We start from the raw sequence: 26,662 nt of genomic DNA on the forward strand, positions 1-26,662 counted from the left end.
TTTTTTTAGTTTTCGGCAGACACAACATCTTTGTTTGTCTGTGGTGCTGAGGATCGAACCCGGGCTGCACGTATGCCAGGTGGATGCGCTGCCGCTTGAGCCACATCCCCAGCCCCATAATTTTTTTTAATATTTATTTTTTAGTTGTAGTTGTACATAATATCTTTATTTACTTATTTATTTTTATGTGGTGCTGAGGATTGAACCCAGGGCCCCGCACATGCTACGTGAGATCTTTGCCGCTGAGCTACAGCCCCAGCCCAAAATAAAGGTATTGTTTAAAAAAAAATAATAAAAGTAGTTTTTAATCCTATTATATTGTCTTTTATTTATTTATTTATTTTTATTTTTTTGGTACTGGGGATTAAACCCAGGGGCACTCAGCTACTGAGGCACATCCCCAGCCCTATTTTGTATTGTATTTAGAGACAGGGTCTCACGGAGTTGCTTAGTGCCTTGTTTTGGTTGAAGCTGGCTTTGAACTTTTGATCCTCCTGCCTCAGCCTCCCAGCTGCTGGGTTACAAGAGTGCACCACTGGGCCCAGCTAGCATGTCTTTTTTTTTTTTTTTTTAAGTAAGAAGGAGCTGGGCGTGGTGGATCATGCCTGTAATCCCAGCCTCAGCAAAAGCAAGGCACTAAGCAACTCAGTGAGACCCTGTCTCTAAATAAAATTCAAAATAAGGCTGGGGATGTGGCTCAGTGGTTGAGCGCCCCTAAGCTCCATCCCTGGTACCAGAACAAACAAACAAAAACAAAGTAAGGAAGAGAAGCCAGTCATTTTAGACTCATGCACTTGGACAAAGACATCACTTGATGACTTTGAGCACAGGTGGAAATAGCCAATGAAAGCAGTGTGAATGTCCACAGAGTGGGCAATGCTTAAATTAACAAACCTGGTTCATCCATAAATGGGGAGCTATGTAGCTGTTCAAAAGAATGGGGGGCTGGGGATGTGGCTCAAGTGGTAGCGTGCTCGCCTGGCATGCGTGCGGCCCGGGTTTGATCCTTAGCACCACATACAAACAAAGATGTTGTGTGTGTCTGCCGAAAACTAAAAAATAAATATTAAAAAAATTCTCTCTCTCTCTCTCCAAAAAAAAAAAAAAAAGATTTAAACAAAACAAAACAAAACAAAAGATTGGGGCACTGTGGCCACGCCTCTAATCCCAGCTACTCTGGAGGCTGAGGCAGGAAGATTCCAAGGTGGAGATCAGTCTGGGTAACACAGAGAGATCCTTTCTCAAAATAAAATAAAAAGGTCTGGGATGTAGCTAAGTGCTTGACTGGAGTGTAGGGGGCTCTGGGCTCAGTCCCCAGCACTGAAAAACAAAAACAGAGACTGAGGCACTGCAGTGTTACTGGGGAGGGGTGGCCTTTAATCTGCAGTTAGAAGGGAAGGTCAGTGTCTAAGCTAGTATCATGCAATCGAGTTATTATTCAGGTAAAAATGACACAGACAGGTACATATATTCCTATATATTGGTAACTGTCTCTGGAAGGACACATTGGGACTTTGTGGAGGGCAGTTGGTAGTTGGAGCCATGGCTGGAAAGGGACTCCTTCTATTTCATGCATTTGGGATTTGTCATGGTGTGAATTGTGTCTGCCCCAAGGGCATATCCCAACATCAATGTCCTAATCCCTGTAACCTGTGAATGTGACCTTACTTGGAAAATGGGCAGTTATAGGCATAACTAGGTTAAATGTCTTCAGAAGATCTTTTCTGGGATTGGGGTGGACCCTAAATTTAAGGAGTGAAGTCAGAGGCAGAGATTGGAGCAATGCCACCATAAGTCAAGGGACACCAGGGGCCACCAGCTTGGCAGGGGGAGTTTCCCATGAAGCCTTTGAAGGGAGCACCGTCCTGCTGATATCTTGATTTTGGACTTAGAGCCTGCAGAATGATAGAGAATAAACTTGGGTGGTTCTAAGCCCCCGAGTTTGTGAGTTTGTAGAAACTTGTTATAGGAACACTAGAAAACTATTGAATTTTTCTGGTGTCATATGATTGCATTATCCACTCCGAATAAAGTTAACATACACAAGAAAATCCATCGCAGGATCACCCCACATTGGAAACAGTCTGAACACTGTCCAGGAAGAACGGGAAAGAGCGGTGGTAGTGAGCGGTCAGGGGACCCTCACACTCGGCCATCAAGGGAAGGAACTTCAGATCCGTCTTGGGGGGGTGCGGTCTCACAGCCACGCTGTGCTCAAATGGAAGAAGCAGATGTCGAGAAGACACCTAGTGCATTGCCATCTACCTGATGTTCGAGACCAGGCAAACCTGACCGTAGGATGGAGGTCAGCAAGGGCCAGGGGTGTGCTGGGCTCAGTTGTCCAGCTGGATCTCAACGGTAGTGTCTTAAGGTCAACACAAGCAAAAATCCACGCGCTTTGCTTGCTTTATGGTAGCCGAGTGATATCTTAGCTTTTAAAAATTAAAAGTCAACATTAAGAAATAACGGGGGTGGGGGGGCTGGGGTTGTGGCTCATTGGTGGAGCTCTTCTTGCGTGTGGGAGGCACTGAGTTCAATTATCAGCACTACATATAAATAAATAAGCAAACAAACAAACAAATAAATAGAATAAAGATCCATCAACAACTATAAAAAATATATATAAAAAAACAAGAAATAATGGTAGGGGGCTGGGGACATAGCTGAGCAGTGGCTCACTTGCTCAGCATACACAGGGCCCTGGGTTTCATGACCATCAATGCCCCCCCCCAAAAAAAAAGTGTGGGGAGGTCCTCACCAAGAAAGAGCTGGAGACTCCTGTGTGAACGACCCAGAGCAATCTTTTGTGCTCAACATAAAAAAGTCAGTCCACACAGGAATTTCCAGGAACTTTCCATCAGCAGCAGGATTCGGCAGTGGTCATTTCTGCCTGCCCTGAGGAAGAAGGGAGGGGCACCTGGGTTTGGCCCTGAACTTGATTTACTCTCAGTCTCCTGAGAAGTGAGTTGGGCAGTGACCTCAGGATACAGAATCAGCCAGATGCTGGGGTACAGCCCTGCCTTGTAGGACTCACCTGGATGGCAGAGGCAGTTCCCCCGCCTGGTCTTCTATGTGCTAGTTGTGTTGAAGTGGGATGAGGAACGTGTGGAGACCTGCTGAAAGGGCAGGCTCCCCTTCAACAAATGGTGTGTGCAAAGGCCCAGTGCAGACCTGGGGGTGTGGCCCAAGCCACTAACCTCTTTGTTTTCCTGGGGACAGTTTCCAGACTGTCCCCACTGGCATTGCAAATTTGTCCAGAGTCACTGGCATTTGGTATCACCAGTGGGCAGGAAGGCTAGCCGCCCTGTGCCCTGCAACAAAGAACGGGCCCACGTCCCATTCATGAAGGTGAAAATCCTGTTTGAAATTATTGGCGTCTAGAATCTGACTTCATTTTACATAGAAATGCATATGATTTCCCAGGAGAGCAACCACCCTGTACGTTGAGAGAAAGTTGTTCTCTGCTTCTTTTGGACATTCACCAAGACTTGGTCACCATTTCAGAAAAGCACGTCACCAGCAGCCTTTGATGTCTGAGTCACCTGCAGGGCACACCTGTGGCCATTAGCTCCCAAGCGTCTGGTCCCTCCTTCATGTCTTGGAGGAGGTCCAATCTCCCCCTCTGTGATCTTATGGCTTGCTCTTAGTCCTCCTTCACACTATAAATCAGGGCACACTATTGATATTCCTGAAATGACATGCACGGGTGGATTATATTTCTAGGAATTTAACTTCCAGGTAGAAAGTCACATTTCCAAATATTAGCTTTATGCAAGCAGCACTGGGTCTGAATGTTTGTGAGCCCTGTATTGGGGGACCAGGGAATAGTTTTGCAACGGATGAGCCAGGGCTGAATGGAGTGACCAGCAAGCTGGACAGATGGGGGCAGAGCCATAGGAAAGTGCATTTGTGGGAATGAACCAGGAGGAGGGACTCAACTCAGGTTGTACCACCTTCTCCAGCCAGAAACTTAACAAGCACCTTTGCCCAGTGCTGACCCATCTTGGGTGGCGAAGACTCCTGTCCCGAGGAGGAGTCACAGGCACAGGGCAGAAAGGTGGGGGCTGTTTATGGACAAACAGACTTTGAGCCTGAATCCACATAAGATACAGTCATCCTTTAAGGAGTGTGAGTGGCTAACGTCATCTGCCCATGAGGGCAGGAAGCTGTCATAGGAAAGATGCTTCCTGATTAGTTAACAGTTCTTTGATAAGAGTTTCACCAAAAGAGAAACTATTCTTTTTTTTTTTTTTTTTGTGGTGCTGGGGATTGAACCCAGGGCCTTGTGCATGCGAGGCAAGCACTCCACCAACTGAGCTGTAACCCCAGCCCGAGAAACTATTCTTTACATTAAAAATAATTTAAAAAGTTTTCCTCTTTGATAAATGTGCAAATATTTAAAGACTACCAAGAGGTGTCAAATGTCCTGCCTGGGCCCTGCTGTTGCTTAGAGGGACGAGGCTGGAGGGAACATCGGAGGCCTTGGGATCAGCCTACGAGGCTCAAACTGAATCCTGAGTTTACTGGGAAATCACTGGGGGATGTTAAACAGGAGCAAAAGGAGCAGATTTGCATTTTAGACAGAGTCACACTGACTACAGGGCAAACAACAGGAAGGAGGGGCCAGACCAGAGCAGAGGCCAGGTGGAGCCTGCCAGGGTCATCAGGGTGTGTGGGCAGCATGGCCTGAGTCATTTGGATGGGCAGCAAGAGATAGATGGTCACAGGCAACCTTCTCGGCCCTGTGCCAAGCCCTGCTCCCATAACCCTCCGGGCGAACCTCCATGGAGAGTCCATTCTGGGCACAATGACCACTTTGACAGTAAGGGAACCGAGACACAGCGCTTACACCTCTGCCGTGCCCACACTGGCAGGACTGCGGCCAGCTGAAGTGAGTGCTGGCCCACACACCTGCCTACCATGGAGACAGTCCAGGGCTCTTCTGGAAGCAGCCGTGACAGTCCAGAGGTGCCTGACCTCACAAGTGGACATAGATCCCAGGCCCTGCTCTTCAGCCCTAACTCAAACTCATGCATGCTGCAAACTGAGGGACGGTGGCCCTAAAGGCCCTAAACTGAGTAGGTGCAACCAAAAGCGGCTACTGTGTGCACACAGATGCTTGGGAAATGGCATGGATCAGAATGACTTCTGACTTCTGAAGGTCACAGACAACCCTGAGTCAGGACCAAGAAGGATGTAGGTAGCCTTCCCATCATGCACCATCTGCACTGGCCCTGGCTGGGAGAGGAGAGGGGATGGCGCAGCCCTGACCTTCCCACTCTTGGTTCAGGATGTGGCTCTGAAGGCCCAGAGCTTTGTCCGCGTGGGCTTGGAGCGCCCTCTGCTGGAAAATTCTGTTGCTGCTGTCCGATGCCAGGATCCAACTCAGGCATTTGGGGGTCTGGTCTGTGTCAGGGTGAGGATGGAGAGGAGGTGGGGAGGGAGAGGCAGTCCCAGAAAGAAGACGGCTGATCCCCACCCATGAGAAAGAAGACACAGGGCAGAGGAGCCTACATTTTTCATCTTACAGGTTTGTGCCCCCATTCTTCAGGGTGTCCCTGGACAGCACACTGACCGCCCACGGGCTGTCCTTCAGTGCATCTTTGATGCAGTATTCACATTGGCCCACAAAAAAAAAAAAAGAGCATTAAAATTATTTTAACGGACATAACTAATCCTCCCAGTTGTCACTGGTTATCATTTGAGCAGATAGAACCTAACAGCTGTCACTGAGTGGTCCCGCTGATCCCCGGGCTTTGTTCCCTGCTTAACCCTGCACATTGTCAACGAACCCATTGTTCAGATGAGAAAACCAAGTCCCATGTTTGAAGTCCATAGCTATGTAAGTGCAGAAGAACAGGATCCTCTAGAGGGACAGAATGCAGCCCAAGTCCTTTGTCACCCTGGGTGAGACTCTGGGGCCAGTTCTCTCTCCTTTCCCTGGCTGGCTCCTCATCCCTCGAAGCAACAGCAGGGCCCAGGCAGGACATTTGACACCTCTTGGTAGTCTTTAAATATTTGCACATTTATCAAAGAGGAAAACTTTTAAAATTATTTTTAATGTAAATAATAGTTTCTCTTTTGGTGAAATGAACAGCACTCGTATCTGGTACAACAGGGACGTCACCTAACACTCAGGACCCCTGGCTCACCCTGAAGGCGAGGGGGACACTTCTGCAGGGTTCTGGTGCTTGTGGAGCCATGCAGAGACAGCCGCTGACACTTGCTCCCCCCACCAACCTCCCCCCCACGGGGGTGGGGGCATCTTCTCTGGCAGCTCCTAGTTTGAGAATGGAGGGGTCTCTGCAGAAGGCTTTGGGCCTGATACTTGGGCCTTCAGCATGGTAGGGTGGGTATGGGATGTCCCCCACCCCCCAGATGGCCCAGCAGTGTGGAGGTGCAAGGGGACTTGGGGGAACCCACTGTGTGCTCAGGACTGTGGATTAAGGGCAGGGCCAGTTTTGGGGAGACTCAGCCTCTCCCAGCAACACCCTTTCAAACTGAGTCTGTCTCAGCTCTGTGGGCGTGAGACCTGGGCCAAGGGTGCTTCACGAAGATCCCCCCAGGCCCCAAAGAGCCCCTTCAGGGTTCCTCTCTTGTGACACGCCCAGCGTTGACCTAAGGCAGTGGGGGCAAAAGGGCAGCCCCAATCCCCTCGGCCAAGCCCGGGCTGGGGGTTCCCCACTCACAATCTCCCTGGCTCAGGAGAGGGCAAGTGCTGGTCCTTCGCCTGTGGGGAGGCTGAGCAGGAGACTGAGGCAGAGATCTGAAGCAACTTCCTTGCCCCGGGGCCTGCAGCTGGGGAGGGCCAGGATTTGAACTCGACCTTTCCAATCCAGCCAACGGCTCTTTCCATTAAAATGACACTTGCACAAAGCTGGTCTCACCCCAACTGGCAGAAGCACCCTGGAGTTCAAGTACACAGACTCAAGGATTCAATGTTGACCACTGGGCAGATGAGTCCACTGCTCTGTGCCTCAGTTTCCTCACCTGTAAACAGAGACGACAGCCGTACTTACCTCAGAGGGATCAGTGGAGAGTCCAGGACGAAGGCGTGTACAGATAACCTCCGGGGGCCTGGCCAGGGCAAATGCTCAACAAAGGGGGCTTTTAGTATCCACTCACGCAGGACTCAGCAGACCCCCCCCCCGGGGGGGTTGACATCGCCCCCAGGCCTCGGGGCTCTGATTTAATTAGTCTCAGGTGGAGCCCAAGGGTGGGCATGTCAGAGCTCGGGTGATACGGATGCTCCAACAAGGTGAGGGGTGTCAGATCACGGTCCCCCTGGCTGGTGTCCTGGTCTGGGACAGTGGGTGGCACCAGCAGGTGTCAGGAAGCGAGAAGGCTGCTCCCACGCTCTTAGTGTCCACACATTCTGGACTCAGCACGGGGATCACGCTGAGCTTGGATCTCTTCTCTCACGGGTTGGGAGGGAGCCACCCACTCAGACCGAGGTCACCAGGCCTGAAATAAAGACAGGCTTTGTCCCATCCCGAGAGAGTCTCTAATCCAAACATGAAGTCATCCCCACCCTCCCTCTCTGCCAAGGGCTATGGAAGTTCCACTGAGGACCCGGATGGAAAGGGACCCGCCCCCTTTCTTCCTAAGTCACAGGCTGCTGGCCCCTGTCTTCCCCGGATATTCCAGGAGCAATTCAGGTCCAGCGGGGCTGTGGGGGTGGGTGAGGGCCATGGAGCTCCCACTGGTGGCTGAGGTCCAGGCCCCTGCCTTCTAAGCCACTCAACCCCCCCCCCCCCAAAGGACGACAGTTGGCACCATTTGGACATGACTTCAAATGGATCTTCATTTCCTCATCTGAGAAGAACTCACAGAATTAGAATCTCACGATGGATGACAGAGTAGGGCTGCATCGTGTCCCTCCAATGTGACAATCATGCCGGAGGTTGTGACTGGGGTTGGCCCAGGAGATGCCCACAGTGCCACGCTGGCTGGTGGACTTTGGTCGCAGCACGGGATGAGGCTGCAGGGACTAGGACTAGGAGGGGACTGGAGGCTGGAGAGACGCAGAGGAAGTGAGTCTGCCCGGGTCAGCTGTACCTCCTCCCTGCAGTGCTCAGACCCGACTCCACCCTGGACAGGGGCCTGCCCCGGGAACTCTCTGGCCCTGGTTGGAAGGGAGGGGCCACCTGAGCCTCCTCCCCTTTGAGCCCCAGCATGTGGACCAAATTAGAAAATGTGCCTCCTCCAAGCAAGTAAATCTGCCTAAACACACAGGGACCGGCATTTCCACGCCTCCACGTGGGCAGCTGGAGCAGGAGGCACTGCAGGGACGCAGGCTGACTGGCCCCAGCTGCCCCTCAGGTGTGGGCCTCCGTCCCAGGTTGAGGACAGCTGCTCTGGAATCCAGGCTCCCACTTGCCGAGTGGGAAGCGCGTGTTCCCGTGCTGGAACGAACGTGGCTTGAAGTATCAGCCGGGGGCCAGAGGGGCCTCCCTTATGACCATTTTTTTTTTTTTTTTTGGTTCTGGGGAATGAACCCGGGTGCTGTCACTGAGCCATATCCCCAGTCTTTTTTAATGTCCATCAAGTACCTACTGGGCGTCATCTGAGGCACTGAGATCCCCGAACAGGTAACAAAGTCCAGGGCGTAGAGCTGAGTTCCAGGGAGTGCTGGAGTGGGAGGGTGGGGAAGAGAGATGATGAAGGATGGCAGTGGGGGCCAGCTGGAGTTCTTGATGGCAGCATCACCACGCGTCCCTTGACACTGCCACCATCTATGTCCTCGCCGTCTAGCAGAGTGGCCTGGGTGCAGCTGGAGGTCCTCTCGGTGGTCTTGCTTGAAGCCCCTCCTCACTAGAGTCTTGTGTGCAGCCCGACGGGGCGGGAGGGTTTTGGAGGGCCTTGCTCCCAGTTCCGGGCCTGGTGCGCTGCCAGCTGGACCTCTGTGCGTGTGGCTCTTGCGACCCACAGTGGTGGAGCTTTCAGGCTTCGCTACATGGTGGCCAAAGGGTTTCAAGAGGGCGAGGCACAGCTGCAGGGCCACTTTTGGGCCCAGGCCCTGTAACTAGCACGAAGTCACTTCTGCCGTGTCCTATTGGCCAGCATGAGTCACAAGAGTCAACGGCCCAGATCGATCAGCAAATGGGAAAATCAACTCCCTTTCCTTTTGGTGGGAGTAGTTGCCAAATAATGTGGCTGTGTTTTTCTACCTTCCAAAGGTGACAGGTGACAGGGTAGGGCAGAATCAGAAATCAGGCTGTGGAGGACACTTGCTTGGTCTCAATGGTGCTCGACTTCAAAACTTTGAACACAAAATGAAGCTGAGCAGTGGGTAAGGGACATCTTACAGCAGCTCAGAGGCCACAGCACGATGGCTGAACTTGATTCTCCATGAGGCGGGCAGCAGCCGAGGGCTTCACCATGAGAGCAGACTGGGAAGCAGTGGCCAGAACTTGGGATGGGTTTTATAGGGGCTGAGGGATCTGCATAGAAGACTGGTGAGGACGCAAGCCCTGTCTGGGGCGTCTCCTTGCCCTGGCTGCGGTCTGAGGAGGAGCCTGGGTAAAGAGAAGCCTCAGCACACCTTGGGTGGGCCCAGGGACTTCGCTGCAGCCTGGGGAGGGTGGGAAGTTTGAGTGGCTCCATTGCAGGAGAGTAGGCAGCAGCTCTGCCCAGCGGACACCTTGGCAATGTCCGGCCAGCTCTGCAAGCAGAGGTCTCATTTCCAAAATGCCCTTAGAGTGGTGGCTCTCAGCTCACGCAGGCCCCCTCCAGATTTGTCAAATTCGAATTTCTCTCTCTTTTTTTTGGTACCAGGGATTGAACACAGGGAGGCTAACCCACTGAGTCACATCCCCAGCCCTTTTTAATCTTTTTTTTTTTTTTTAAATATTTTTATTAGTTGTTGATGGACTTTATTTTATTTACTTATTTATATGCGGTGCTGAGAATCGAACCCAGGGCCTCACGCCTGCTAGGCAAGTGCTCTACCACTGAGACACAACCCCAGCCCCCTTTTTCTCTTTGAGACAGGATCTTGCTAAGTTGCTTAGGGTCTCGCTAAGTTGCTGAGGCTGGCTTTGAACTTGTGATCCTCCTGTCTCAACCTCCCAAGCTTCAGGAATTACAGGTATGAGCCACCATGCCTGGCATCAAATTCTAATTTCTGAGAGTGGGACTGCATTGGCTACTATGACAAATTGACACAAACTTAGTAGCTTCAAGCAACACACATTTATTACCTTACAGGTCTGGAGGCCAGGCACAGTGGTGCACATCTGTAATCGTAGCAGCTCGGGAGGCTGAGGTAGGAGGACTGTGAGTTCAAAGCCAGACTCAGCAACTTAGTGAGGCACTGAACAACTCAGCAAGACCCTGTCTCTAGATAAAATATTTAAAAAGGGCTGGGGATGTGGCCCGGTGGTTAAGTGCCCCTGAGTTCAATGACAGATCCCCACGCCCCCCATCCCTGACACACACACATGCACACAAAACCGCAGTCAGCTGTCAGCACAGGCTCCCTGGGCCGACAGGAAGGTGTCATCAGGGCTGGCTCCCTCTGGAGGCGCCAGGGGGGAGTGCGTCCCCTGCCGTTCCACCCCTGGAGGTGCCCACTTACTCTGCTGGTGGCCTGCATCCCTCCCTCAACCTGTGCTCACTTCCTGTTTCACGATGACGCCGGGCCTGCTTGGGTAATCGAGGGTCACCTCCCATCTCAACACACTTCATCACTCATGGGAGTCAGGGAAGAGAGTCACTGGGGTATGTATGGGGCAGGTATGTGGGGGGCATGGGGGGCATGGGGCATTGTTTGGGTTTCTTAAGAGTGTTTCCTGCTGCTGCGTCATCTTGGGGACAAGCCTGAGCGTGCCGGCTAGGAAGGACCCGTCACAGGCCTGGCATGGTTGCTGATGCTGGCCCTGCATAGTCTCTGGCCAGCTGAGCTGAGAGGGTTGGAGGGGACACCAAGGTGAGCTGACTCAGGCAAGCAACCCCCACCCCCCGCCCCACAGCTGTACTGGGCAGACATGAGCCGCGGGTGGCCCTCTGGCCATGGGCAAGGTGGCTTCCCCTTTCCTGGCCATGGCTGGTAAACCGCAGGTCCTTGCTGTAAGATCCCTGGCTGGGACCCCTGAGTCCCCCGCCGGCCCGCAGCAGTGATGGCCTTGCCCTGTGATTTGGGAGCGGGAGTGTTGAACGATGAGGGTGCCCCACTCCATCCTGTGCTCAGGACAGGCCGGGAGGCTGTGGTGGCAGCGGGGGGAAGGCAGGCCAGGCTGGCTGCAGCGACAGGGTGCCGACGGGCAGTGCAGCACGCCCAGCACTGATGAGCTAGGCACAGGCGCTTCCCCGGGGGCACGGTCTCCGAGGGCCAGCGCTGTTCTCAATGCTGCCACGGCCACTTCAGTCCTCACCACGTCCCTCTGGCTCTGGCTCCTGTACCCAAGAAACGAGGCAGAAGGCAAGGACGAGTTGGTGGCAGAGACTGATCTGAGCCCAGGTTTGGCTTTAAGACCAGAAGGCTACACCCATGGGATCCAAGTGAGAGAAGTGTAGCCGCAGCCCCTGGTGTCACTTCAGAGCCAGGATCCCAAGGCTGCGGGGGCTTGAGCCCCTTATTTCAAGTGGCGCAGCATCTGCACGTGACCTGCACAATCCCCTGCACCCTGGCGAGCGTGCCTGCTGCCAGCCAGGGCCGCACTGCCCAGGGTTGATGGCCGGCGAGGACAAGTCTGCAGGTGGGTTTGCAGACGCCACCGTCACCGTCCCGACTCTGGGTACACGTCCCCAGTTCCCCCTCCTGAAGCCAAGGACGGGGAACTGGGGATGTGCAGAGATGGCCGCCGTTCCAAGGCAGAGGGTCCTTGCTCACAGAGCATCTTCCAGGTCTCCGCTGCCGTGGCAGGTGGGAGATGGCCTCACTCCTGTGCGGCCCCTCCCGGTCCTCAGTCTGACTGTGTCCCAGGACCCTCTGAGGAAACACCCCTGGATGTGAGCGTGGATCCCCCATTTTCCCGGGGTAACAGTGACACAGCTTCTGGGGTACTGATCACTTTTACTTGCTCCCTTCTCCCCGCTCATCTTCTTCTGAGGTAAAATCCACACACCATCCGCCATTTTTGAGGGAATAGTTCAGGGTCATTCGGGGTGTTCAGGATTTTGTGAAACCTTCATCTCCGTCTGGCTTTGCTCTTTTTCATCACCCAAGGCAAACCTCATCCCTGTGGGCGGCCACCCCGCTCCCGGCCAGCCTCTGGTCTCCAGGGACCTGCCTGCTCTGGATGCCCACAGACGGGGTCACTTGCACGGCTGCCCTTTGGCTGGCTTCTCACGGCCTGTTCTTGCGGCGTCCCTCCTCCAGTGTTAACGTCCTGCCGCAGCAACGGGCTGTTCTGGTGTCCACCCATCTGCTGGCAATCACCGGAGCCGTCCCCAGTGCGGGGCTCACGTGCATGGTGCAAAGGACATTCGAGAGCAAGCACGAGCCCGCGAGCCCTGCTCATCTCTCTCAGGTCTACACGCCCAGGAGCAGGACTTGCGGTCACACGGCAGCGGTTACCTTGAGGAACCGTCAAGTGGCACGGCTGTGCCTTCCACCAGCGGTCCTCCAGGGCTCCCCTCTCCAAGAACTCTCCAAAACTTGTTCTTTCATCTGAAAGGAGACATTTTAAATGACAGCAGAGTTCCACGTATTCATCCTTCACTAGGAAAAGCAGAGCTGTGAGACCACATGGCCCCACCCCCGCCAGTCCAGGGAAGGGAGCAGATCTTTCCAATCCTGTCCCCTGCAGGAGCCCTGGCTGGAGCTGGACAGGTCCGTGGAAGCAGCTGACCCAGCCCTTGGAAGTCCCACTTTGCCCTTGGCCCTGTAATGAAGCCCTGCAGGAGCAGGCCCGACCCATGTCCCAACCCCAGAGGCTGTTCTGAACCCTACAGACCCCTCTGGCCTCCAGACGGGTGGGTGGGCTGCTTCTTTTCTGGTGCTGGGAATTGAACTCGGGGTGCTACATATCCAACGCTTTTTTTGTTTTCTATTTTGAGACAGGCTCTCGCTAAGTTGCCAAGGTTGGCCTCAAACTTGCAGTCCCCATGCCTCAGCCTCTCCAGTGCTGGGATTACAAGCATGTGCCACGAAGGACTTCTTTAATAGCAAAAACTCTGCCAGGTGTGGTGGTGCACACTTGTAGTTCAGCGACCCAGGAGGCTGAGGCAGGAGGAGCCCGAGTTCAAGGTCAATCTGGGCCACATAGTAAGACACCACCTCAAAAGATAAAACAAAAACACCTCAAACTTGGTATTAGTTAAAAGAGAAAAAAAGACCCTGGGTCTCATCAGCTCTCTTCCAGCTGAAAGTGGTGGTTTTTGCCTGGTTCCTGTCCAGGAAGTTTCCTGACTCCTGGGCCCTACTCCTGCCTGATGTCCCACCCCACGTCATTAAGTCAACAACAGCACCGCTTTCAAGAAAGTCTGTCCAGCTGGGCTGGTGCACTCGTTTCGTCCCAGCTAGTCGGGAGGCTGAGGTGGGAGGGTCTCTAGAGCCCAGGAACGAGGCCAGCAGGGCAACACAGCGAGACCCTGACTCATGAAAAAAGAAAGTTTGTCCCTTTCCAGAGAGACAGGCAGAGAGCAGTGGCGTTACTGGGGGTGTGGATGTCGGAAGTGGCCTCCGCTGGGCCCCGGGGCTTGGCAAGTGACTCTCAGTGCCAGCTTCCTTTGCTGGACTATGACAGCAGCAATCCTCACAGGGCGGATGTGAGGACAAAGTGCCTGGTGCTGCCACAAAGGTGTCCAAACCAGGCCCTATGACTCTCAGCAGCAGTCAACAGGCCCAAGGATCACGACGGGCAGTCCCACACGTTGACACTGCACAGTGTGCTCCTTCCTGGAGCAGGTGACATGGGGCGCATCCCTGTAGGCCAAGCTCTCAGGCAGATGTAGGTGCCACACGTTAAAAAAAAGAGGGTCTCAGGAGATCATCCGGTTCAGGGTGTCATCACTGGGTTCTGCCACTGTCCTTGTCCTCTGGACAAGGAGACCTGGAGATCTGGTCTGATTTTAGAGACGAGAAACAGAGGCCGAGTGGCCCAGGACGAGGAGGCCCCTCGGCCCGAGTGGCATGGCCAGGATGGGGGCACATGTGTGGCCAGCGTTGCACACGGAGTGCCAGTGACTCCTCAGTGAGCTGGCAGGTGACCTGTGTGTCCAGAGACTGAAGCCCAGGACACGCCCTCTGTTTTTTGGGGAAGTCAGCACAGACTCACTCTGATGGTGGGAGAGACCAGAGTTACGGGCGAGGAGCGTGGCTTCCACGGCAGCTCCCAGACCATTTAAGTCACCACGAGAAGGACAAGTTTCTCTTTAAGAACCGAACCTCCCTGGGTTGACAACGCTGATTCAGCAGGAAGCACTCAAAACTGGAAACAATTAGAATGCCTTCCCCATCAAATTGTTTTATTAGGTTAATTAAACAGCTTAAAGACAATTCATTTTGTTCAGTACCCTTCTAGAAAATATTTCAAGTTTTAAATGAACTTCCAATACATAAAACAAAATTACTTTACCATACACAAATTTCAGATCAAAATACAACACTCTGTTTCTGTTTTCTTACAGTTATAAAATCCAGTCATTACAAACTACGTAAAAAAGATAAAACACTTTCACTGATCCTTGGTACAAGAGAACAGCACAATGGCAATATGTCCCCCACTGCACAGGTCCTGTGCTCGGGAGAAGGGATCGACCCCATAGTTACCCCACGACATACCAAAGCATGTAAACAAAGTGCGTGCTACTTAAGAAAGTTGACATGATCTTTTGCATCAGAATTACTTGTAAACCATAAAGCAACTTTGTAAGAAAGTTTACTAATTAAAAATTACTTCAAACTTTGCTAAATTTCATACCAGCAAAGGAATAGAAAATTACTCCACAGAACAAACTGGTACATTTGAACCACAAGATGCATGACGTGACATTTCAAAGAAATCAAGTTAGCACAATTTCTCTACTATCCTACTGAATTTGGGGAGTACAGTTTTACAAGTGGCAACCTTCTGGTCCTTCAAATATTTTGAACTTCCTATATAACATCATTTCTGTATGTTCGTTGCAAATCCCTGTTTTCTAGTAGGCGGGCTCTCCGGGTACCTTCTTATACACAGTACCCATGTGTCTGAACACATGCTGAAGGAGACATCCCAGCCTGGACCTTTGCTAGGCGACAAAAGCTGCAGGATTCAAACTGAAAACCGTTCTGCACGTACCATGTACCGTGTCAATCACACAGATTTGGGCTTAACAGGATGATTTTTTTTTTTTTTTGAATTTGGCATTTATAAATGGTCTTTATGGAATTTTCCCTATGGTATTAAAAGCATCAATATGACAAGAGTGTGCTAAAAGCCAGTCCTTTACCAGGGCGACAGTCATATACTAGGTGCCAGGGACAATATAGGCAGGAGCCAGTGAGAGTGAAATGGGCCATTTTGCTGGGCGAGGACCGCCTGCAAACAGCAGCCCCCAAATTCGGGGGAGTCACCCTGAACTTACAATCTTGTTTTAAGGAACTTCCCGGACGGCCTTCTCTCCTAGCAGAAGACCAATGCCGGGACAGCAAGCCAATCTCCAGGCTGCATGGGCCGAGGACCAGGACCATCTCATTCACAGAGGGCACAAACATCCGTGTCACTAGTGACACTCAGCAACGGCACAAGGTCTGTCCCAGCCTGCCCGCGCAGCTTCTGCAGTGAGGTTGACAAGCACAAGGGAGGGAGTGGGGGGCGTGGAGGGTTCTGCACCCACCCCCGCCCCGCCCCGCCCCGCCGCGTGTGCTCATGACCTGCAGAACCAGCTGCAGGGCTGCCCCACACCTCTGGAGAGGCCACGCAGGGCTGTCACAATTCACAAATGTATGAGACAAAACAGAATGACCCTCACTCTGTCACTGGTGACTTGATGGTGTACAGGAGGGAGGAACTGAACAAAAGATGAGTTAGATGAATCCAAAATGAAAAGACCCCACGGGCAGAAAAAGCGTCTGATAACTAAGTAAGTTCTGCTAAATAGCCTGTGCTTTTCTCAACTAAAGGCCACCTGCTGCATTTCCCTACAGAAAATTATTTACCCGTGGCATTTAGATGACCTCTGTTTTCATGGAGAGCTTGAATTTTGCGATGCCCTGTTGGAAAGGGAAGTTTTAATATACCTATTAGAGGTTATGCATTTATTTTTTAAAGCTAATGATACCCTTTTGTCCCATATACCATGATTTTTAAAAAATATTTATTTTTTAGTTGTAGTTGAACACAATATCTTTATTTATTTATTTTCTGTGGTGCTGAGGATTGAACCCAGGGCCTTGCACATGCTAGGCAAGTGCTCTACCACTGAGCCACAACCCCAGCCCCCATGATTTTTTTTTAAACAAAAGCCTAAGAGTCAAGTTCAATGAGCTATGCTAAATTAATAGCATATTTTCTAGAGCTTATTTTGAAGCAAAAATTCCTTCTGACAAAAATACAAAAAGATGGTTTCTCTCAAGTAAATGAGCAATTCTGATTTCCAATTCGACTCCCATTTGGAGTACAGGAGTGGAGTGTTTAAGTCAGAGATAAATAAGAGAGAAGAAGGAAAAGGCCCCAGTCCGCTCTTGGAACGTTCCACAGGACGCAGAGAACAGAGTCCACCGAGGCCCTGGCTGTGCTGGGCAGGCAGGGCATGGTGGAGTGCTTGTTAAGAGTTTCCGAAAGGCACCCTGGGCCCTGTGCACGTCTCGCTGGACAATTTGGGGCTGCACAGTGCTTGCTGGGTGCTGGGTGCTGAGGTAGTATGTGAGGCCTGGTGTCTGCCCCTCCCCTGGCTCAGAGAGGAGCCCCGCGGCCTCCAGGGCAGGCGGGCAGGGCGCCTGCTCTAGGCTACGGCTGCTCAGGGCTGGGGGTGCCTTGGCCTCAGAGGTCCGGATTCAGACCTGGGATGCTGCTGGGCCTGCCAGGTGGGTCTGGTGCTCTTGTAGTCAGGGCGGGCCGGCCATGGGAAATGGTAGCACAAAGGCATGGTCAGGGCTACAGGAGAATGCTGTCCCTACAAGCTCCACAAGGCTGACGTCCTGGACATCACGAGGCTGGGGGCTGGAGGGTCATGTCGGCTGTCCTTTTTTTGCTACCTAATTCCAGCAGTTAGAAGACTAGGCCAGGAAAGGGGTGGGATGGAAGAAAAGGGTGGGGGCAAAGCTACTAAGAGGGAAGAGCGGGAAGAGCGTGGCTAAGGAGGCTGTCAGCAGGCCCCACACCCTCCCCCTGGGATGCAGAGGATGAGGCGTGACTGTGGGAAGGACCTGTCTTCCCAAAGAGACTCCTCCTCGCGGGATCCCTGGGTGGTCAGTGGACACAGAGAGAAAACACTGGCTCCAACAAACGGTCACGACAGGTGACGACAGCGCCTGAGTATCACAGGCTGTGCGGCCCACAGGTAAAGCCGCTCCTCGTGACCACAGGGTCGCCTGTTTCTGGGCAGAGTCAGAGTGAGCGGCTCACCCTTCCTCCAAGGACACAGGGGGATCTGCAGTGGACTCTCCTTGGAGCAGGGACAAGATGAACCACGAAAAGAACAAATACTCCTCAAGGGAGGACAAAGTGATGCCCCAGCAAATGAGGCCCAGGGGAGGTGGACGGGCCCCGGCAGCCGCCCTGGCTGAGGCCCGCCTGCCTGGGTCAACTTCCGCCTCAGCTTTCTTAAGTCTGTGGAGGCAGCGTGGGGTTTAAACCAAACACACGCAGAGCCAGCCTCGTGCCTCTAGTGGAGAGTACAGTTTAGGGGAATCTCTAGAAGTGAGACCATTCCTGAAAGTTCTACTGGAACCAACATGACCAGGTGCAGACAGTGACAGGGCTGCTGGGGTGGCCACTGCCACAGCTAAGGAGCTGAAGAGGTGATGGGTGGAGGGACGGGGGGGAGGGAACAGGGCAAAGAGCACAAGGAACGTGGACTCCTCTCACCCCACCCCACCAAGCTCACATGTGAACATTGTTTCTTCCTGTTTTGACTGAACAAATGACCGCAGAGTCTTCCACTCGCAAGTTGCTCTGGGCTCTTGTTCTCAAGGTAGAAGTGCCCAGACTGTTCTGTCTGCAGAGTGGCTGCAGGCCCCCCACCCACCGTGGGTGTCAGAAGAGAGCACTCAACGGTGCAGAGGGCACCAGCTGAGCCTGAGGCAGCTCTGCCTGAAAGCCCTAAAGGTGACGAACTCTGTCCCCAAGTCTGGCTGCTGTCTGAGGGAGCCTCTGGAACATGCACATCTGCTCCTTCCTAAGCCTTCAGAGGCTTTGGCCACAGCTGCCTCTGTGCCCTGCTGGCATCCTCTCAGACTGCGCACCTGGAGTGGGCACTCTGGGCAGAGCAAGCAGCACAGAGGGAAGCAGTGGGCAGACCCCTTCTCGGCCTCATCCCACACACAGACAAGTGCTGAGCACCCGGTCCACGTTCCAATGGGCAACAACCCACTTGCAACGGTTTCCCTCTTTCAGGCAGCCACTAGGTTTTCTGGACCCAGACCCAGACTTAATATTTCGCCTTACCCTGTAGAGAGCACTGTGGATCTGAACAGCCAACACAGATCCCTCCCTGCGCTTTGCTCTGTCTGCTCTGTTTTTACATAAAGTTACTAATGAAAATATTGGGGTCTGGTCCTCAGCCTCGCTGGCCTGGTTCCCACTCCCTTATCTTAGTCACAGAGAGAACAAGAACTTGCCGAATGTCTTACTGAAATCCCCATCAGCTGGGCATGTCACAACTGCTAAACCCACCAGCCTCAGAACCTGAACTGGAAGGGAGGGATATTATAAAAGCATAAAGAAGTTCACTTTTGGTAATAACCTTCTCTATTTGAAGGTACAAAAGTGCACACACTCACACACATACACACTCACACACACATCACAAATTTGTTGGTTTGTTTGCTTGTTTTTAAGTTTCACATAACACCCAAGTTAAGAAATCATGGTTTAGGTCTATTGATTTCAAACAAAGATCTAGAAAATATCTAGTTTGTTTGACTAATACAGACCACTATCTTTGATATTTTAATGAAAAAAAAAAAAGAAAAATTCAATTTTGGTAAAAAATGTTAAGTGCTATTGGAGGACTTCATTAGGCAAATTCTTAACAGAAGGCTATTTATAAAAACTCTAAATATTCTAAACCCATATTGTGGGATGTTTCAGGTATCTAGAATTATCCTGAATATAAATATCAGAGACGAAGAAGGACAGAGGGGGCACAAGTCCAGAAAGAGGTAATTTTATAAACACAAACATACTTTTTTTTTTTTTTTTTTTTGGTGCTGGGGATTGGACCCAGGGGTGCTTAACCACTGAACCATATCCCCGGCCCTTTTTTGTATTTTATGTAGAGATGGGTTTTCGCCGAGTTGCTTAGGACCCTGTTAAGTTGCTGAGGCTGGCTTTGAACTCTCGATCCTCCTACCTCAGCCTCCTGAGCTGCTGGGATTACAGGTTTGCGCCACGGCACCCAGCAGACATTTACTTTCACCTCCTCTGGTGGTGGACACTGGAATAAAGGAGGCCATGAGGCCTGGGCTATTCAGCACTGAGCAGCCCCCTGCCCACCCAGTGCCTCTGGGTACTTCCTGTGTTGATAGCTGACAGAATCAATAGGGCAGTGACAGCTGCCACCAATGTGTGCAAGGACCATCCCTTCCGTTAATCGGCATGACCTTGTGCAGGCACTCTCCTTCCACACTTCTACAGGTGCGTACCCAGGTCATCCTACTTCTATAGGTAAGAAACGGAGCTGAGCCTCAGGCTAAAGTGCTTCCCAAGGTCATGGACCCTCCATGGTAGAACTACTCAGGAAAATACAGAGATTAAATATTTAAAGGTTTGAGATTTCCTCAAAATTACTAAAATAAGAGAGTCTGGGGCAAAATAAAAGAGATAGAGTCGGACTGTTCTTGTGGCCACTCACAGGAACCATCTTGTGTCTGCTGCAGATCAGCAGAGGGCTCATGCACTGTGTCTGGAGGAGCTTTGCCATTCTGCCTGGGGAGCAAGCCCCTGACTCTGAGAAGCACAGGCATACTAATTAAATCTTGCTCAAGGGTAAGGACAGAGACTCTACTGTTGCTTAAGTCACTCTGTGTATGCAAGGCTTCAGGAATAGGCATAACCTTGGCCACCAAGGGTTAGTGAAGCCTTCCACTGGCCCTAACTAGCTCCTTCCCACGAGAACTATCTCCTGGAAGGGAGGGTCTGTCCATAACTGCTGAGCCCCAGCCCCTTCCTCCTGACTTAGGAAGCAGGTAAGGTGACAGACACTGGTGTGAAGGCACAGACAGGAGGAAGTTGAGGGAGATCAACCAACACATGGGACAAACCAGATTATTTGTGACTTTAAGTAAAACCCAATTCTATATAGTTTGGCCAACCTCAACGGGGTTGTACTTGGGAAACACCCCAGAGTTTCATTTTAAAATCCTGGGTTATCAGGACTAAAGGAAAGACAGCCTTGGGAAACAGCAGCACCTTACAGGAAATAAAAAACAGCAGCCTTAGTACCTAGGTTCCAGACAGCGTGTCCAGTTACAGAAGGACACGTTTTCCTATCTGAGCCTAACAGGCATGGAAACCAAGCCCTCTGCTTTACACAGCAGTGGAGTTTACATAGACCACTTTTCTGCTATATGAAAACACAGCCTTTTAAAGACTCTTTGAAGTTCAAGTCGAGTTTCAAGTAATCACCTTGCAGTAGCTCTAGGAGAATTATTGTTCCCCCTGATTAAAAGTGCCTATTTTTAAAAAAGGAGTAAAATGGAAAACAGGCCTTGGCGAATCATGCTCCCCGAGGCCACTCACTGTTCGCTTTCTGGCTTTTGCTAAAGGGCAGAACATGTGGAATCTTCTAAACTGGCAGGGGATCAAGCACAACACCACAAGGCGAGGTAGCTGAGAACACAAAGAACGGGAATCGATGCGTGTAATTCTCACCCAATTAAACAGGAAGTGCATTGTATGACTGGAAAAACCTAATCCAAGTTCTAAGGTTTGTCTCTTTGTATCTTTTGAGTAAGAACAATAAAAGTAAGGAACCTGAACCTGCTATTTGTACTAAAGGGCTAAAAATAAGGCCCGAGTAAATAACTCACCAAGTGACAGAAAGATGAACCCACATGTACTTGGGATCTAGGTGATCTGAAGTGGCTATTCACTTTCATCAGTCCTCTGGCTGGTGATGGTGCCCACTTCATCTGACCCAGGTGGGCAGTGGCCGGAGTCTGGGATGTGGCCCCTTCTGCCCACACCTTCTCTAATTCAAATCACAGTGATGTGGAAAAGCAAAATGCAGGTTTGCTATGGGCAAAATGTTTGTAGAAATGGAAACTCAACAACTTGGTTTAATAAAGAGGATAACCGTATCAAAATTTATCATTAGGCCAAATTTCAGTTGAGTAGCAATTTAAAAAGAATAGTTTTTAGTTTTTTAAAAAGACAACCATTCCTCATTAAATAACTACATGATATAGTTTATAGTTTTCTCTTTCATGAGAAAGAGAATTTTATAGTCTAATCTCTTGAAGGACTTCAATGATAGAATTGAAAAAAACAACAGACAAAACACTTTGTTACACTGAGCACCTTGGACCACAGGATGCTAAGGCGTCAGTGAAGTCCTCATGGGTCCCTAGATGGAGCTATTAGAAACAAGATGATGCTGCGATAGACTTAAAATGAACACCTATAATTTCTAAAAAAGCTGTAGAGAATACTTCAGGGATTACTAAAAGCTAGCAAAACACTTTCCTCAACATTCTTAGAGATTCTTTCCCCTGCCTGAGCATCTGGGGTAAGAGGGAAGTTCAGGAAGCTTTGGCTCTTCACAGGTCACCCTGCCTCTCTCAGACGTGACCTCTGTGTCCTGAACCTGGTGAGTTCCTATGCTTCTTACTTCTAGGTGACAAGGAAACCAAAGATCTTTCAGCTCACACCTGAGTCACTTGCAAAGGACTGTCTGGGAGTTTACAGTGTACTACACGTGATCAAACACATCTGCAAGCCCAGAAAATCAAGCAATAGTCTACTAGGCTGAGCAGTGAACTGCTAACCCATACCCTGGCTTCTGCCTTGGTTCCTGCTCCAACCTGAAGTGAGAAATGAAGCCACACTTTACCCATGACAGAGATCCGAGGAGCAAAGTAGTATGTTCTGGAAAAGATTTTGGTGCCATTATAAAAAGCAATAAATAAAACTTAACACTAACCATGATGAACGTCAGGCGTGCTGGGCCTAGGGTCTCAAAAACCCTACAGACCATTAGAGACACAGGCTGTGCACCCGCATCAGGCACTTTGCATTTTTTATTCTGCATTAGTTTCCCCGGCGCCTCAGAAGGTTAGCCTGTCTGTGCACAAAACTCCTCATTTAAAATCCAGGGAAGTCACTTATCAGTGTGGTGAAGAGCATCACTTTGGTTACAAGGATAATATTAATTTGTCAAACATTTACTGACTACCTACTATGTGGCACGTACTGAGATCAGCAGATGACAAAGGGTCCTCATGCAGTTCACACTCAGCAGCTGGAGAGGGAGCGCGGCATGATGTCTGCCTCGTGGTTAAGCTCCCAGGCGCAGCTCAGTCCTTGGCAGGTGCTCAGTGAGCATCTGTCCACTGGCCCAGGGGCAGGCTCTGCTACTCTTGACCCATCTGTCACTGCTGTCCTCAGGGTCTCTGTGGCTCCGGGGCAGCCCTGGAGAGCAGCCTCGCCTGTCTCTCCCCAGGGCAGTTAGCTGGGGGTTTCAGTGCCTTTCTGCCCTTACAGTGGAAGAGCCACCTCATTTTCCCCCAGACAATCAAATGTCCTCATGTGACCAAGGAACCTCTCATTAGGAAAGTGGGCATCCTGGAAGCTAACAGGCTGGGTTCTTCTCTCCTTGGGAAACTTCTGGGAGTCTCTGGTTTGGTAGACTGGGTAGGAAGATGAATGGACCAAGGTAGCTGGGCTCTTCCGTGGAAACCTACCTCACTGCCCCTGAGCAACTGAGCTGCCAGAGCTCAGTGCTATCCTTGCCACATTTAGACAAAGATTGCAGTTCCTATGGGTGGCCTACGGAATCTCCCCAACTTACAAATCATAAAAATCACACTTCCAAACCATCGACAAAGGAGGTACCATTAGTATAGTGACAGTGCAGCGTAGAGACCTTTTCAACACACTACACGCTGCTCAGCACACCCCACGGGGGTTACCAACTCCTCACACCAGTGAAATACCAAGCCAAATTTCTTAGGCCAAATCTTTACAGCAAACCAACCCCTGGGTGGTAAACACTGCTTTTGATCCTGCCACAGAAGAGAAATGCAAACACCAAGTAAAACTTATTTCACACTACAAATAATTCCATATTTACAGTCAACATGAATCTAACACAGTAGAATATACTAAGTAAGGGTCAATAGGCTCAAGAATTTATCTGAAGCACCAGGAGACAGTAATGTATTGTAGTTTGGAACCACAATTCAAAAAGTAAACATACACACAGACCCACAAGCCACGTGGCCCAGCGTATACAACGGTGTACACACTGCTCATGCGCTTGTCTCCACCACACTTTCTCCTCTCATAGGATACAAGCACTCAAAAAAGCAAACACTTCATTTTAAATTAAATACTTGAATCTTTGAAAGACCCAAGTTTGGATGTGTTAAACAAACAAACAAACAAACAAACAAACAAACAAACAAACCTACTGTAGACTGCAGTCAAGGGGAGCTTCTTTAAATGTCCACTTCCTCTAACCCGGGTCAGCCTCCCTCTGTGGTGGGATGAGGAAAACAAATTGCACTTCCCCGAAGATACTGTGTTTAAAATTGTAAGATTATCCTCAGCTGCCAAAGGCAACACACACCTGGTCAAAGTGCCTTGAAGAGAAAGAACCACCCCAAATTTATCAAGAAACAAAGTTTCAAGGCATAAGTGGAATGCTAAAACACAAACCTGCATGAAATGAGTTATAATTTACAAGACTAAGTGTAATTTACAAAAAAGTCAAGATTAATTTTGGAACATAATAAAATTCAACACAGCCCTATGCTTTAATACGATAGTACTGTATCTATGTACACTAAAGGAATAGTTTGGCACTTAGCAGCTTCTGTTTGTTATTGCATCCCATATTAAATGGCAAATTTATTTTATAAAACATTATCTAATTTCTGCAGCTACAGTGTCAAAGAACTAAATTTAAAAAAAAAAACAAAACTTTTTTAAAGTGAATTGACCAAGTCATGCAGGCACTGATAACATTGCGATAGGACTCACTCATTCCTAAAGAACGCATTGTCTTCTTGGAGAGGCCTGACGTAGACTGGGAAGGATTTTAAACTTCAGGAATTGGAGAAAGAGCACTGCTGCCCACCAAGGCTGTGACACAGGTCAGGACCCTGGAACGTGCCAACTGCAGCTTCTGAATGCAAGAGTCCACCAAAGCATGTCCACTTTCTCAGTAAATTGTTTCCTCCAAAACTAGTATCTAATTGTAAAAAGAAAGTGCTCTTTCTCTGCAGTGGCCACATAGCATGGGAACGTGTGGACAACAGCGGGCTGACACACACTACAATCCCAGGCCTGGCACTGACGCTGCCTTTGCCAGGATGCAGACCGCGGCACACCTGGCCTGTGCCTCTGGTGCACAAGATAAAAATGCTATGCCTCCTCCTCCCTGGCACCTCCTGGACACACCTGGGAGTTAAGGTGCCGCACTAACATCCTTCAGGACCCCAAGCCTGGCCCTAGGTAATGACTTTTGTGTTAACTTACTTCCAGCAGGTGTACAAAAACCTGCAGAGAGTTCACCCTTTTTCCTGTCCATGGGTGGGAACATACAAGCGATGTTTCATATGCATGTTAACTGCATACAAACATTCCCCACATGGAAGATATTCCTGTTCTCAAATCTATAACCAAAGGATGTATTTATACATTTAATAATTATTAAGACAAAATGCTACTGCTTAGAGCCATATTCTAAGAGAAAAAAAGTTATAGAAAACAATTAGAAATGAAGTACTCTATTAAATCGATAAGAAATTTGATATTGCATAAAATTTGAACTATGAAGTAATCAAACACTTTGAAGTCCCTGATTTCACACCAAGGTGGTATAATTTGAATGGAAAACAAAATATCTTACAAGGTAAGTTCCACTAATGAAAGAACTCTTCTCTGGGAAGTGGGGTGGAGTGGGTGGAGGTGGGAATGAGTGATAGGAAAGGAGGGAAAGAGGAAAAAGAGTAATTGGCCTACTATGAACAGAATGAAATTAAGTTGAGGTAGTTTAGTCTACCAGCCAAACGTTACGCATAGCATAATTTGTCTAAAACTCTTACCAGTGAATGGCATTGGGAATACTCTACTACAAAGACCAGATTCTCAACACAGATTTGCATTCTAAGACACATTTTCAAATTCTAAACAGTAGTAAACAAGACTTTGTGTGCTTTCAGACGGATTATATTAAAAAGGTTTTGATCCCTATGTATTTTATCTGAACAGTTTTTTTTAAAGTCATAGCAGACCCTTTAATATTTATCTGACTCAGATCTTTCCTTTATAAAATCTCCTATCCTTATAGTTATAAAATGGTTTGATCGATTGGAAAGGAAGAATGGCACTGCATGAGATCCTTCACAACTCTGAAAGTACTACCCCAGAAATTATGGCATGACATATCTTAATTTAAAATGAGAGAAGTTAGCAACTTCCTTGAAGTTCACACAAGAGCTGTGACCTGACTAATCAATTTACTGGATCTTTACACGACTAAGACAAAACATCATGAGGGAGAAATTTTATCTCAGTTTCAATTCATCATAATACAGTCTTAAAAAGATTCTTAGGACAGAGCACTAGTAATAAATGGAGACTAACTGGCATTGAGTCCAATCTAACATTTTAGGCACAAATTCACTGGACAGGGTTAGGCATAATATATCCTTCCAAGTGCGGTAGAAAAGCAATCTTGGTATGCTTTTGGATGTGTTGATTTGCATATACGGATTTTCTGTTTGTTTACCAAAGCCACGTGCTGAATACAGCAGTCAGACAGGAGTTCCCTTCAGGGAAAACGTACCTTAGTGTTTTAACTTGGATACTTTACATCATACCAATTCCCACTCCCTTTTCCTTTTGATATAATTCACTAGCTCCACGGTTTACGGACACACCTCCTCGGAGGAGCTGATTCCTCCCAGGCAGTCTTTCAGCAGTGACACGGTCTCCAAACAAGAGCAGAAGCTCAAGCTCCTAAGCACTATAAGACCCCCGCGGAGTTACCATACCGCAGCCCAGCACACAGAGCAAGTTTAGCTGCATCTCTGCTCCCCTTTCCGTCCAGCTATGTGATGGTGCGCTCGGGGCAGGACCTTGCTTTCTGCTCTGCATCCTCCTCAAGGTGAATGAACACGAATTCGGAATAAGCCTTGCTGAAGCTGCAGGCGGAAAAGCTTGCAATTTGCAATACGTAAGGCCGCGCACCCTGTGCGGCGAAGGTCAGATGGAAGGAGCGGCTTCGTGTGGTGCCAGGTCCCCGTGCTTCTTTTAAACTCACGCACATAGTCGTAGTTGGTACCTAAACCATGAAAGTAAGCAAAGGTTAGACAATGCGCCTCTGATTCACCAGGAAACAGTTC

At 49.8% G+C, this 26,662-nt stretch overlaps 1 protein-coding gene and 1 long non-coding RNA gene across 4 annotated transcripts in view; both read right to left on the reverse strand.

Annotated features, from left to right (window-relative positions):
- The window catches only part of LOC125613140, a 12,676-nt gene extending 2,844 nt beyond the window's left edge, over window positions 1-9,832 (reverse strand). Inside the window, exons 1-4 of one of the 3 annotated variants that reach the window (XR_007343629.1) lie at window positions 7,831-8,547; window positions 7,126-7,464; window positions 6,690-6,990; window positions 3,035-3,688 (exon numbers count right to left, since the gene is read on the reverse strand). This is a non-coding gene — a long non-coding RNA (uncharacterized LOC125613140). The other 2 variants (XR_007343628.1, XR_007343627.1) reach the window with 2 other exon arrangements.
- A 4,559-nt stretch (window positions 9,833-14,391) lies between these two features.
- The window catches only part of Gan (gigaxonin), a 39,263-nt gene continuing 26,992 nt past the window's right edge, over window positions 14,392-26,662 (reverse strand). The window contains exon 11 of the mRNA XM_048792410.1: window positions 14,392-26,601. Within this exon, the coding sequence (XP_048648367.1) occupies window positions 26,420-26,601 (182 nt within the window). The 3' untranslated portion in view covers window positions 14,392-26,419. The remainder of the gene's footprint in view (window positions 26,602-26,662) is intronic.

Source organism: Marmota marmota, unplaced genomic scaffold, assembly GCF_001458135.2.
Source record: "Marmota marmota marmota unplaced genomic scaffold, marMar, whole genome shotgun sequence".
NCBI lineage: Eukaryota > Metazoa > Chordata > Mammalia > Rodentia > Sciuridae > Marmota > Marmota marmota.